Source organism: Colias croceus, chromosome 6, assembly GCF_905220415.1.
Source record: "Colias croceus chromosome 6, ilColCroc2.1".
NCBI lineage: Eukaryota > Metazoa > Arthropoda > Insecta > Lepidoptera > Pieridae > Colias > Colias croceus.
Window position 1 is genome coordinate 1,979,700 of NC_059542.1, and position 16,047 is coordinate 1,995,746.

At 29.6% G+C, this 16,047-nt stretch overlaps 1 protein-coding gene across 1 annotated transcript in view; it reads right to left on the reverse strand.

The window, feature by feature from the left end:
- The window catches only part of LOC123692802 (protein spaetzle 5), a 29,889-nt gene extending 20,799 nt beyond the window's left edge, over window positions 1-9,090 (reverse strand). Inside the window, exons 1-2 of the mRNA XM_045637598.1 lie at window positions 8,895-9,090; window positions 3,889-3,952 (exon numbers count right to left, since the gene is read on the reverse strand). Coding sequence (XP_045493554.1) covers window positions 3,889-3,939 — 51 coding nt within the window. The 5' untranslated portion in view covers window positions 3,940-3,952; window positions 8,895-9,090. The remainder of the gene's footprint in view (window positions 1-3,888; window positions 3,953-8,894) is intronic.
- Window positions 9,091-16,047: the final 6,957 nt, after the last annotated feature.

Genomic DNA, 16,047 nt, shown 5'->3' on the forward strand with positions numbered 1-16,047 from the left:
AGGTCCAACTTAAACTATTGTACTGCTATTTATAAAACTAACTTGTGTACGTTTTAGTTTAATTGTGCTAGACATTATTTGCACCGAGCAAATATTGTAATACTGATACTTAACTAAATAATTAAATTATAAAACCCCATATAGCCTATAACCAGCGGACAATTAAGACGCTTCTAATGATATGTCATTTGTCAAATTCTGATAAGTAGTTTAGACGTTACGAGGGAACAGATGAACATACATACATACATACATACATAGCCTGTCAAAAATCAAAATCATAACCCTCCTTTTGCTTTGCCGTAGTCGGGTAAAAATTTAGTCGCTTTCGTCAATTTTATGGAATTGGCATTCAATAAATATTTAATTAAATCAACCAATATTACTTAATAAGAAGAAAGTGAACCTTGTAAAACAACTTTATTTACTTTTACTTTTGCTACAATTTCTTAAATATGCGTTCAAAACATGCTTTACTTTCAGTATATTCCATGGATCGTTATTATTATTTGGGAAATGATAAATTATGAAAGTAGTAGCTCTACTCTGTTTTTAAAACGCGTCTTAACTTTTCCATATGATGTTATATAAAATCAATGTGGTAAATTTCCAATCAACAGGTTTTGTATTTTATTTCATTAAAATCATCAGCTAAAGCTTAAAATTAATATTAAAAAAATACATTTTATTTTATTTTGTTAATTGTTTACTGTTACGTGATTAACAAAAAAATTACAGTGAAGTGTATACTTGTAATACTTATGTACTTTTATGACAAGACAAAAATTAAAAATGGTTACCTTAAAGCCATTGATTAGACTTAAAAAAATTAAGTAGTTTTTTTTTAAATCTTGTTGCATGGAAAGTTACGTTAAACATTGCTAAAAATAAAGGCTATTTAACCTCATTTCTATATCAATATCACGTTCAAGGCTATATAATATCTGTTATATTACACCTGCACACGTGTTTGACCAGTTACATAATAAATAGTCCCGCTTAAATCTTTAAAATGTCGCATTAATTAAAAATACAAGAAATTGATACCTGAATCCTCGCTAATTTGGAAAAATGGTCACTTAAAAATATTAATTTATGTAAATATTTGTTTTTTGGTAACAAATAATTTCGTAGTCGTAAAAATCGAAATCAAATTACAGGTAGGTACCTACTGATTCTAATTATTCGCATAAATATTGTTGAGACTCATAAAATTCGTCAAAAGGTGCGAATAAGTTCGTGAGATTAATTCTTGAATGTAAACTAAATACCTAGTTCCACCTGTGACAACTATATACCTACCTAATTACCTAGCCTGTAAAGGATAAAAGATCACCTACATATCCAATAGTAAAATTAATTGATAATATGTGTTCAGTAGTTCCTGCTATTAGTGTGCGTTCAAACTTCAAACAAAAAACCAATCTGTTCAGATATTTATTATTAGTATTGATTTAACGACATACCTTCTGATAGACATACATTATATGATGAAGATACACCTGAAAACTTTCCTAAGCTTTATCAGGGATGTCAAATGACTCGTACCTACATCTCATATCAGTATGATACATGATTGTGGCATCAAATTGTGAAAGTTTTCATATTTTCTGACAGCTATGACCACATTATAGAAAACATTTTAATCAAAATAGAAAATGGCCATAGATTCAATTTATTATAAATTTAAATTTTCATGAACCTATTACATATATCCACATAATAATAATCTCCTGCGCTAGAATGCATTTGATTATTTGAAGAATTGATTTTTTTTCTATACTCTTGAAAAGACACGTGTGAAAAATCATGAAAGATATTAAAAGGAAAATGGCAATGAACATCCATACTATCCATACTAATATTATAAATGCGAAAGTAACTCTGTCTGTCTGTTACTCAATCACGCCTAAACTACTGAACCAATTTTCATGAAATTTTGTATGGAGATATTTTGATACCCGAGAATGGACATAGGCTACTTTTTATCCCGGAAAAATGACGCAATCCTGGAAATCCCACGGGAACGGGAACTATGCGGGTTTTTCTTTGACTGCGCGGGCGACGCCGCGGGCGGAAACCTAGTTACGAATAAATCTTTTACCTTCTATCTAGGTATATAAATAAAATGATCTTGTATGTGAGAGTAAGAACACATATAAAATTGTAAAAAAACAACACAAATGCGTCCAAAAATATTGTGCACCATAAAAGCATATTTTTAAATATTAGAAGTTTAAAAAAATTCTCATTGATCAGAATTTGTAAACTATGTATTTTGCCCTTTTTAAAAAGTAGACAAGCAAGTTTACATAAAAACTAATTTGTCTCAAACATCCGGTGATAAAAAGGCACTCTAATATTACCTAATTATACAAAATCAATAAAAGCCGCTAAAAACTAAACTTAAAAAGTACAAAAAGATATTTTTGTTTTGAATATTTAAGCAATAAATAAAGATCCATCAATTATATCCACAGACACTAATTGGAAATCTTTCAAATGACCGTTACCATGCGCTAATATAGCGAATACATTACGATCTTATTTCTTAGTATATGTTACATTGACGCATATCAAGGATAACAATAATAAGCTGAGCTACACAACAAGCAATGTACATTTATACGTTCTATAGAGACACATTCGATAGTTACATAAGTGCAACTGATTGCAATAGAAGTTGAAACGGTGTTTGAATTGATGGCTCGACACGACTTTCCCGCTATTAATTACAACATTTCACTTTTTGCGTATTAATTTTGAGTAAGGTTGATTATACGAAAACTATTTATGGTATTTTAACTAATGTTTGGAAAAACTAAGATTCGTGGATTATTGTAATACAAAAAAAATGAAGAACCTGTATTTTTTGAGTTTTCAAGTTGCCAAAAAATATCCATCGTCCAAACACTATTAAACCATAGTGACAATAGGTACTTATCACTTATCAGACGTGTATAATAATCTACAATCACCATAATCTATATTGTTTTATGTTGCTATTATTAAAATTATTCATAACTAACATAGAGCACCAGAGAGATTGCATAAAATTGTCTAACATTTAATAATTTGGTTAAAATTAGCCGCTTATCCTGACATACATACATCGCCCGAGTTAAATTGGAATAAGAAAACTTCCTATGCCTCCTGATATGAATATAATATTAGATTAAAAAAAAATATTGATCGGAAAAGTACTTCCGAATTGACCCACTTAAAACATAGTGAAACTATATAGTTCATTTGATACAAAATATCAAATAACAATACCTAATATGTATATGTACAGAAATATTCATATTGGTCACTATTGACCCATTGCACTCGTCGCGTGTCAAGTGCGAAGTTACGCAACCAGACTACCGAATATTGGTGTTTGTTAGCATACTTACAATTGATGTAGTTATAATTTTATACTATATACTTATATAGTGTTACATCGAATTGGCTCTTTAAATATTTCCCAAATAAGAATACTTCTTTTATGTCTTATTTATTTATTCATGCTGTATTGATCTAGATAACTTACAAGTTGAGACTTAACCTAGGATACATTATAACAAACAGCGGTCTTATCGCTAAATAAATAAATAAATAAAATAAATAAATAACGATTTCTTCCAGACAACCTGGAATTATGTTCTGCTTTTAAAGGATTTAGGTTGCGTGTTTGATGCTGTATAATGTATATACATACCCATTATGTATTAGGTAAATTTTTACTATTAGGTAAATGTACCTAAGTATAAATTAGAAAGTTAATAACATTATATTATATAGATAAGTAGTTACTTTATTTGTATGAAGTACTCATTTTTTCATAATAATTTTAATACCGATATAGTTAACGGTAATTAAGAACAACAAACATTAAAAACTTACCATAAAAACTATTCGAAGATGCAAACTGAGTCGTTTTATCCTTGCTGCCATTTTTACACGTTATCTGTAAATAAATAATTATTTAGGAGAAGTTTAGCGTAAAGTAAGACTTATTTCTTGTGCTCACTGTGTTTTTATTTATAACTAATACGTTTTCACAGCAATCAATTCAAAAACGATAAATTGAATTTATAAGATATCTATACTTATTTTTTGCTTGTTTTTTGAATATTGAAATATTTAATTGTATTTAATATAATTTGTTACGCAGACGAAACGTTTTTGCGATATTCCAATTTGGAAAACACAAATAGGGTTGAACAAAAACATTTTGGCATTATAACAATAGCGTTGAATATTCATTGAAAGTTGTTGTTTTGGAGGCCCATTATAAATGAAGAGCGCGTCCCTGTTAAGGGCAACCCATCCATATACTGCCATGTGTAACCGACACACGTTTTTTTACAACATAAATTATTTAATGTCACAACTTTTAAGACATTATTGCGCCTAATAAAAATTAAAAATGTTTGGTAAGGTCAGTAACTTCTAACACGTAGTCCACATTGAAACTGGGTAGTAGGTATATAATATGTTAAAAAATATACGTTGGAATCATAATATCTATAGAATTTCACTGATCATATTGTCATTATTATTGTGAATATCAATGGGTTTATCATTATGTATATAAAAAAAAAAATTCTCTCTAGCGTTAAGTATATATGGCACTACTCAAAAATTGACATCTAAATAAATATATTTAGAGCCAATTAAAAATATATTTGCAACTGAATATTATAACTGTTGGCTTCGTATCGATCTGCAAATTATACATTTTACTTATCTCATAGTCTTGTAGCAATTTTGCATTACATGTATAGACGATACAGAATAAATCACTACAGGCCATGACTTCCAAACCAGTCATAACTCACAAGCGAGACTCGGAACTCGGAAGTATCATCGAGTTAAATAATTGAATGATGTCATAATAATATAAGAATGTGGCGACAATATCAAATATAAATAAAGTGTAAATTTTTAATTTTATTCATAACTAGCTTCTCGCCCCAAGCATGCATTTCCAGGAAACACCCTCAAAGTCCCCGTTCCCGTGGGGTTTCTGGTATGAAATCTATTCTAGGTTGTTTCTCGGGTCTCAAGCTATCTCTGTACTAAGTTTTATCCAAAATGGTTCAATAGTTTAGGCGTGAAAAAGACAGATATACAATGTTACTTTCACATTTAATTAGGGATATGACAGGTGTCAAAATGACTACTGAAAAATATAACAATAACAGTCGCTAAACTCACACAATTAGGAATTTTATTAAACTTTAATAAGTCTTTCACGCTCTGTATAACAAATACATGGCCTCTCGGCGAAACCGAGCAGAAATTCATAGACGTCATGGTGAAGGCAATACTTGCGTAATGGGATTACCGTGTAGAGTAGTGTGCCAGACGTAGAGATTGCTATCGACGCATCGATTGACTTGTTATTGAGGAAAATGAGACTATACAGTTTGTACGTAGGTAGCGCATTCACCATAGTTAGATTAAAAATAAATATCTATTATGTACATGAATTTATTATCCATTAAACATAATTTAACGGCGAACTTAATACCTATAAGGTCTTTCAGTTAAACTTTAGTAGGTACTAACGTGTGTTTATATTATGATTTATGTAAGTACATAATATATTAAAAAATCTTCTTTCGTCTGTCTTTTGACGAGTCTAATAAAGTTGTATCTACCATATTTTTTTATTGTTTTGTTTTTATAAAAACTTGTCTCAATCTAAAAATATGTATTATAATTTGTATTATAATTATACTTTTGGAAAAATTTAAGATTACTCGGTCCATAAATTTAGAACAATAGAAGCGGTTGCAAGGTTCGCTGGGTATTTGATAAAATGTTATCAGCTATGAGTGGTAAAATTTGCGAAGTATTTACCATTTTTTTATTACTAGAATAATAAAAACATTATTTTTGTTACGAAATTATTTTATACTAGTTGTTAATTAATGCTATTTTATAATTTTAATTGTTTCAGGGATACGTGTTTTTTATTGCTGTTCTGCTCGTAATTAAATTTTAAATAATAAATTATAATATTAAAATGTACAATAAAATGTATAAGAAAATTCTATGTTTACCTTTGCTTGACTTTCAAATGTTCTAGCAAGGAATGCCATATAAATAAACTATTAAAAATAAAATCAATTGAACGAAGCAATATTGGCGTCAATTATTTTTGTGTATCGTTTTCGTTATGGCAGTGACCGGTAACGATTCATTTTTATCAATACATTTAATTTAATTTTCAAGTTTTTCCTAATGTAAATAGGTAAAATTTGAAACAATATCATTAAATATTATGTAGTTCTTCTATCTTTTTTCTTACTTACAACGATATTAAATTAGATAATAAAATCTGAAAATATTTTGGGTGAAAACAAATTTTAATCAAGCAAAGAGATAAAAATAAATGCCAAGTGCTATAAGCAGGTTCCGCAGGTTGTGGCTTGGCGTTATCTTCAGAATATTTAGTGTTATACATTTAAAATACAGTGTACAAATCCTATCCTACTAATATTATAAATGCGAAAGTTTGTGAGGATGGATGTGTATGTTACTGTAACTTGGATTAACACATAGAGATTTTATCCCGGAAATCTCACGGAACGGGAACTACGCGAGTTTTTTCTTTGAAAACGCGGGTGAAGCTACAGGCGGAAAGCTAGAATATTCTATTTACTTCAGCAATGTTAACGAAAAGCCTCATTTAAAATCAACTATCGTCAACGGTTTGACCTCTGAACCTCGTCTGTGCGAAGCCTTTGCTCTTTGTTACGTGAAAGTGAAAAAGTTTATGTTATGGAATTTTTGGTGACTGGATAAGACCTGAAAATGTGCCTTGACTTGAATTAAAACATGGTTTTTTTAAGTTTGGAGGGATGGAAAAACGTTAATACGTGAATTCTTCTGTTTAGGCAAGGCTATAGTTTCGCCGAATCACGTAAAGATAATATGTAATGTAGAAGAAAAAGAAGTGGATATATGTATATGCCACCTGTTTTGTGTAATCTAGATATTTAACCCTTTAGGTTTCAATTATATAAGAAAATAAAGACACGACAAAATCGGTTCTACACAAAAGCATCATAGAAAAGTTTCATTTTCGTCAGTGTCTGCAATTGCATCTAAATAAATCTATATGATTATCTTGCTATAAAGTTAAATTCGATTCACTATAAAATAATTGTGATAGTCGCCAACTATAAAATTAAGACTGATTAGATATCTTCATATTCACCTTCTTCAGAAGAATAAGATTTTATTTAATACTCTTATCTAGATTTTACTTCCTAAGAGTAAACGTGTTTTTTTACATAAATTATTAAAGTAACATCCAACTATCTTTATATTTCTTTAATCTATTTAATTTGATTTCCTTTAAAATTTATATTTTTAATTTTGGTCGTGTAATTAAAATAGGAAATAGAAAAGTAGTAATGTCATAGTTTTTATGCTTATAAGGTTCTTATCAGAAAAAAAGATACGAACTTATTGCTAAATTGTCAATATATTTAACATGAAAATAAAGATCATATTTTGTATCGAAGATGTGAATTTTTAATATCTCGTTTCTAGATTTATACGAAAAAATTCGAGAAGTGTAATCATATTATGTAAATCTTTTCAAGAATTTGTATAAGCAGTTTTTGAGTAACTAAATACGATAAAACTAGAATTATTGGAGGCAACAGGCAACTTAAGACTCATGTTATTATGTAAGTTATGTAACACGCTATGATGCAGTATAAAAGACATCAACGCGTTACGTGCACTCTATTGACTAAGTTAATCAATTATATTTACTGTTTAGGAATAATGTTACGGTAATAAATTCTATGTTACTTCATTTTAATAGAGTTTAGGATCTAATATCTATAAAGTATTTATTTTAATATGTAGTTAAAATTACGGTAGGCGACTATAGCTATTTTTATAAGATAACAAATTACTTACAGCACATCTGAGAAACGGCAAGAAATAATTAAATATGTTATTTTATTCTTAGCAAAAAATATATTTTACAACTTTATTAGTAATTAACTTCACCGCGTTTTTAAAATTAAGAGCGTTTTAATTACCGTGCGATCTTTTTACAAATACAAGCTAATCGTAGTTATTCCGGATCTTATATTCAGATGATTCATTCAATGATACTTTAGAATTATAATTTGAATAATATTCGAAATAATATTAAGATATTATTAATTAATGGAATATTTTATTCCGTTACGAATATAAAGTATTAATTACTTAATTTAACTGTTGTGAAGGTGGTTTTAGCGTTTAATAATTTAAATGTATGTAGGTATGCTCTTAAATATTTTTATTTTTAATTTTTTAAATATAGAAAACGTTGCTATCTGATATTATATATAGGTACATCTAAAAAAATGATAATGCTAATGTTACTGTTGCTTATTCTTCGTCAACATTAAATATTAAATACCTATTAACAAAATAATACTGTGTACCGTTCGACGACTTTTGCGTGTAGTCAGACAAATGTCATCCGTTCGGATATGGTTGTTTGGGTCATGTAAATATAAACTTTGATAATACAAGGCTTGAACTTATCTTTGAAGTAGTCGCGTACTAAAGTAAATAATATATTGTTAGTTGACAATGTTCAACTTAAGATTTTGAAAACTATACGATATCAAAATTGTGAAAATATTGCGTAAAATTATTTAAAATAATTGCATTTTTTGAAAAAAATGTTTAATATCGAATATAATTGACGAGATTATCGATTGATAAGTATTAAAACACCATACTTCATTATTGAGCATAATATTATAGAATAGATTTAGAAACGCCATTATTCATACATAATTAAAACTCAAAATCAAGTCATATAAGTGCACGCCGCGCAAAAATAACAAACAATAGGCCAATTAAACCTACACACAACCTACCCTCAAAGTCCGCGCACAGCACACACAAAACTAATTATAACTAAAAATCAAAAACGTCCACAACTGATCGCACAAAATCGAATTTGTTTATCGCGAGTTTAAGATCGTACATATCTACATTCGTACACAGTCTTCGGGAATATTAGGTTACACACGTACATACTGTCTGACAGTTGGCGCGACACTGCTGAGTGCTCGCACCGATCAGCTGGCCGGCCGGCCGTTTGCTAATCGCACCACGCTGCATAATCAAGTGAGAGGAAATATGGAGCTGATACAATCAAGGCGATAACATTTGTGTGACGTATGATTAAAGATCCGTCGTGTTGATCCACTTCTTGTCACTAGAACCTGAAAATACTAGTGATTTTTACCAGTTCTTTCTTTAATTTTGTCTATTTGTTCTCTAATGTTCTCTATACATTCGATTTTGTCACTAAACCGAATCTCCAAAATCAGCGGACAGCTATAATCCCACTAATCTTATATATTATTACTATACATATTAATAACTGTCGAGGAATACGGTTTAATTGAGGCAAATCACCGGAAGTAATAATACATCAAAGGCAGTCGCAGCTCAGCAGCTTTCGATCAGCGTACCTCGAATAAAATAATATATTTTATTGATATATTGATTAATCATACACTACAAACATCACTACTAATGTCTATAAGTGTTGAATTAATAGTATTTTATGTTAGTAGTAATATAACTTGGACCTTGTAGAGTTAGTTGAGAGTTGTAGAGATCCTACATCTTTTTTTCAAGCTAAATGTTAAGTCCAGTACAAAAGCTTGTACTGTCCTGTAATAGTTGTACTTTATGATTAATGTTTTCCTTAAAGTATATTATATTCCAAGATTTTTACACATGCTTAGTCTTAATTTTTATGTAACATGTAGAGTTTGCATCAGCCTCTTTCTATTTTGTTATACATAAAATGAAATCTTGAATCACGTCACAAAGAGAAGCCTTAAATTATGGTTTTATTGAAAAGGATTTATATTTCTACAAAATTAAAAAAAATACTATTTTGTTTTGGATTTTAAATTGAAACACACCAGTGGATTATGATTAAAACTTAGTCCCAAAATTACATTTCAAATCGAAAATTAGGTTTAGGTTTAAAGACATTTATTCCCATTAAGACATTAAGTCACTTACATGAGAAACTTAAATTTAAAACATAGGTATTTATAAAAAATATCATTCGTTAGTTAATTAAAAATTTAGAGTAAGTTACATACTAAGTAAGTTACAAACATAAGTTTAGGTTAGGTACTCATTCATTGCATTCAAAGTTTGAGCGTGTGGTCTTCCAGGATGTGTTTCGCTAATTGTTTTTTGAATACAATGAATGAGTTTACACTTTTTAATTTGCTTGGCAATCCGTTATAGAAACGTGCTCCCTCGTATGTTGCCGTTCGCCTTCCATAATTCGTTCGGATCTTCGGGAGGGCAAGATAGCTAGCTCGTCTATTAGGATAGTGGCGATTTGATGTTGAGAATATTATATTTGTATTTATGTTTTTATGTAGCGCTTTGTGGATGAACATACACGTATTATAAAAGTATAATTGTTTTAAATTCATTATTTTAGTATCGTCGTAGATTTTATTTGTAGAAGTTAAAAAAGGATATTTAAAAATGGTTTTAATAATTTTATTTTGTAAAATTTGTAGTGGCGCTAATTTATTTTTGTAAGCGCTACCCCATACTTCTATTAAATACATTAGGTGAGGTTTGACTAACGTGTTGTAGATGGTGTGGCGTAATTTATGAGGAATGCAAGAAGTGATATTACGCAGAGATCTAAGAAGTGCTGATAATTTATTTTTTAGGTGGTCGATGTGATAATTCCATTTTAGAGAGCTGTCGATTCGCAAACCTAGGTATTTCTCGTGGGTTTTATGTTCTAATACAACACCGTTAATTTTAAGTGGAGCGTGTGGTGGAATAATTTTGTTCTGAGCTTTAAATTTAATATAACACGTTTTAGATATATTTATTGTTAGTAGATTGTATTGAAACCATTTATTTAATTTATTTAAATCATTTTGTGCTTGCTTTATCATGTCATGTATAGAGGGACCAAAATAAAACAGACAGGTGTCATCCGCATAAAGTGTTATATGACCATTTAGTTTTAAATCTTGTAAATTATTAATATAAATTAAAAAAAGCAATGGGCCTAAAATCGAACCTTGTGGTATGCCACACGTAATTGGTAAGGGAATGCTATTGTAGTTATCTATTTTAACGATTTGTGATCGATTTTTTAAATATGATTTCAGCATGTCTAGTGCTTTACCAGTAATGTTAATGGATGCTAATTTCTTTATTAAAAGTTCGTGAGAAACGGTATCGAAGGCCTTTTGTAGGTCAATAAATACTCCCAAAACTAAATTTTTTGCGTCAATGTTCTGTTTTATTTTAGTAGTCAGGTCTATAGTCGCTGACAGAGTGTTACTTTTTGGCTTAAAACCGTATTGACGCACTGAAATAAAATTAAATGAGTCTAAATATTTTTCTAATCTCGTGTGTAAAATTTTCTCTAATATTTTTGACAACACTGGCAACACCGAAATTGGCCTATAGTTACCAGGTTCAAATTTTGAACCACTCTTATAGATAGGAGTTACCTTCGCTATTTTTAACGAATCCGGAAAACGTCCTTGACTTATAGCTTGGTTGAAACAATCGCTTAAGGTATGATTCAATTTTTCTTTAATGCATTTAATTGCTTTTGTGGTAATACCATCAAGACCTGTACTACAGTTTGAATTAAGGTTATTTATAATTTTTAAAATTTCATTAGGTGTACACGGATCAAAAGTGGATAATTCGTACTTTTTTGATGGTGATTTAGGTAAGGTTGAGGAAGAGTTGGTTTGATATTGTAGGGGTATTAAATTTGCTAGACGAGATCCTATTGTAGAAAAATATTGATTAAATATCTGGCATATTTCATTTGGCTCGGTAATATATTCAGAATTTATAAGTAATTTAGTAGGTAAAGTACATTTTACAGTTTTGTTATTAGCTAATTTATTTACTAAAGTCCATAATTTCTTGGGTTTATTTATATTCCTTGTAAATTCTTGGTAATAGTAAGAATCTTTTGTGTCTTGAATAAATTTTTTTACCTTTATTTTTTGAGTGTTAAATTTTATTTGAAGGTTTTTATTTTTAGGGTTGTTTTTTAGTTGAGACCATAATAAATTTCTTTCGTTAATTTCTGTTAAAATTGCTTTGTTTATCCAGTCTTTTCGGGGCAGATTTAGAAATTTAGTTTTAGTAATCTTACTTTTATCTATAATAGATTTAATTTTATTTTCTAATATTGTATAATCTTTGTTTATTTCAGTATCAACTATGGAGTCAGACAGGGATGATAATCTTTCGTAATTAATTGCTTTATATTGAGTTTTAACACTTTTTGGGGGTAAATATTTTTTTAATTCTACGTATATGTGCTTATGGTCGGAAATACATGAGTTTATTATTGCGAAATGAAAATTATCATTTTGAAGGTTCGTACTTACATGGTCAATGATAGATTTTTTTGAAGAGTCTCTTGTGCTGTATTTTTTAGTTAGTTTATTGAGTAATATATGTCCATTACACTTAAGAGTATATTTGTATAGTTTGGTATTTTTATCTTTTGTTAACAAGTCGATATTAAAATCTCCAAAAATAATAGCTCTGTGCCTTTGTTGTAATTGCGATTCATACATTTCAAGGAATTTTTGACAGTTAGTATAGCCCGGTTTATAGATAACGCCTACATCAATTTTACATCGTTCTAAACTTATCCATAAGTAATTGTTCCCTTCCTCGTATCGTGATTCAATAAGATTGTGTTTTAAATCGTTGTGGATGTATGCTGAGATATGCAAATCGAAAATTATGTTCTCAATACAAAAATTCACTAAAAAGAAACACTTACAAACAGCTTTAAAACCGTTATGTATTAATTCTTAAATGTGAAGTAGGTAATGATGCTTGTAAAAATCGTAAAAGGCACATATTATTGTCATTCTTCCACCTGACATAACCTATGCAACCTACTTACGAGGAAAGCAAGTCATTGTCTTTTACTATGTTGCATCTCTTCCTGACATATGTAATATGTTGTGTGTAGAAAAGAAAGGGAATGAGAGCTAATTGTTAAATAACTATAAGTATGATAATTATTTCAATATTCTTTAGCAGAAATGCTTTTTTGAGGAATAGTATGTTATTGTTTTCGTTTCTAATAATTTGTAATAAATTAAATTTGAATAATGAAATAAACAAAATATGGATTATAGATTATAGTGTAGGATTAGGATTATATATGTGTCTCTAGGTATATACCATAAAGTCAAATTCATTACTCTAAGCAAGTATCAAATAAAGGTACCTATGTAAGAAATAATGAAAAAAGCTTAATTTACTTACGTAGGTACAATACGTAGATAACGTGTAGATACAATTAGGTATTATAATATATTATTAAAATACATAGTCGCTTAAATTCTGATAAGAGATTCGATAAGTTTTTACCCTTTAAAATACGGTACAATGACATTACTGTCTTCTTAAAATCCTCTGTTAGTTAACCTTTGGTAGACATTTAAATGTGCTCTATTTAGATTGTTTGTTATCTAGAATCGTGGTTAGGTTTCACACAGCAAACTTTACAATACATATTCCTCAAACAATATTAAGATCTACGTTGAAACTAACACCTAATATTTGCGCTAACGTTATCTCTATGCAACATCCTGCTAGGTGTAAAATAAGGAAAATTGTGAAAACGCACAAATAAACTGTGGTTTTAATTTGAAAGTTGAAGTGAAAATGTTAGGTAATTGTTTAGAAATGAAGCCCTTAGGTTTGTCCATTGTTTTGAAACAGGCATGTCTACGTATGTAATTACCCATCTTCTTAATATATATAAATCTCGTGTCACAATGTTTGTCCTCAATGGACTCCTAAACCACTTAACCGATTATAATAAAATTCGCACACCATATGCAGTTTGATCCAACTAGGGAGAGATAGGATAGTTTAAATCTCAAATTGTTTTAGAGAAAGCGGGCGAAGCCGCGGGCGGTAAGCTAGTTTAATACTAAGTAATAGCTGTGTATTGTTGAAGTAAAACGTATGTTTTCGTTTGGTTGCACAAAAATGCTTCTTTCCAAATTGCTATTAAGGCGACTTACGCTTTCTTTTTTCTTTTTCGTGTAAATGTAGCAGTGACATTGTTGTATTTTAAAGTGAATGACAATTTTTAAAGGAACAACTGAAAAATCGAATAAAATTTTGAAAATATAAGTGTACGCGACTCATAATGCTCATTCCTTCGACGAAAAGAAGAATATAATTTAAGTTTTTCACTATTAAACCGTGCTAACTGATATATATCACCATTTCAATACCAATCTCCGCATAGAAGCAAATAAAAAAAAATACGTTTAAATTAAGTTTTACACAAGCTATCGTATTACAACCAAATAAGTGTTGATTGACGGGAATTTTTATTTTTTCCTTGCTTAGATACATATAATAGTAGAGCTATCTTTTAGTGAAAATAACTATTAAATTATTGTTAGTGATTTTATTTTGGTGATAAAGTTTATATCTTATGTAAAATGTGAATACTATCTTGTAAAATCAAGAAGCCTCTCTTGAAAACACTTCAAATGCAAGTGTCAGTTTACATAATTGCCTAAGCTTACAGTTTTCCTCATCCAAGTATTTTCTAAAATCTATTTATTATTCTTTGAACTAGCGAGATTTCTTTGTGTTCTATTAAACAGTCTACAAAAGGAGTTATATCTAGATACTTTCCCTTGTATTCGGATCGCGGGCGGATCCCTCGACGCTTCGCGAATAATAATGATATCTTTGTAATAGCCTCTCGTTTGTTTGTTTCCATTGTTCGGTTTTAATATTTTTGGATATCCTTAAAGATGTTTTGTTTGCTTAATTTATATAGGTTTGTTTAAACATATGTATAGTAGAAAGGTTTAAACTTTAAAGGTATCTTCATAAATAATAACATAGAAGGATGTCTCTACGCTAATTATATTTTAGTGTCGTGTTAAAAAACGTTTAAGGGGCGTTTTCCCCATAATTCCAATAATGCCTTAATATGACACATTTACCTCATACTTATGCATCTATCAAGGCTCGGTTACGAAAGAGTAACAAATTTTCAAGCACCACGACATTTAATGCAATAAATTTAAACGTTTACCTACCAGTTAAAGCTTCTTGAAGTTTAACATAAACATTAAGTCTAAACTAACAGTCTCAATAATGTCTCAGTCTTGTCTACTGTATTTTAAATAAAACGTGCCGTGCCAATAAATGGCATTACGCTCATACAAGATTTAGTTGCGCAAGCGATGCGTGGGAACAAAATGCACGTTATTTGGTATGCTAGAACTAGACTGCCGGAATCGTTTCCGAATTACGTGCAAGCTGTTACAGCTGATGGTTGATAACACGATGATACCGGTTTATAATCTGTGCATCTTTCTTTTTTTTTCAAATGTGGAAATCCAGCTAGTAAGTTACGAAACGTAATGTAGTTTATGATAGGCCATATAATATGTAACAGTTTGAGTAACTACCTAGTTTTTCAAATTACAAGTACCTAGCTAGTTACTGTTGACGCCCGTAGCTTCGTTCGAGTTACTACTCTATACAATTTCATAATACAAATTCCATCCCTTGTATTTATTTTCGAGACAAATAGTCGAAATTAATCCAATGCTGTTCAACGATTTAGACGAGGAAACTACACAATTACTTCCAAATTTATAATGGTAGTAACTTATATCTTAGCATGTCGCGAAACTTTGCAAGATTGTCTCAAATTTTAGCATAGGTAAAATAAGGTACTTAATGGCCTTTAAAACTATACAATATTAACCTTCATAGTTAAATTGACCATTTACAATAGCCAGGACACACTTTGTTCTATCAGACACGGTTTTGAATTAGCAGTTCCTTACTTTTTCAGGGGCAAATTCTAAAGGCCGTTATCACTTTATATTTTTAAAGTTACTAACTAGTTATTTGTGCCATTTTAATTTATTACATTTAAATTAAAAAAATATGGCTCATATTGAATAGCAAAAGCAATTTTTTGCC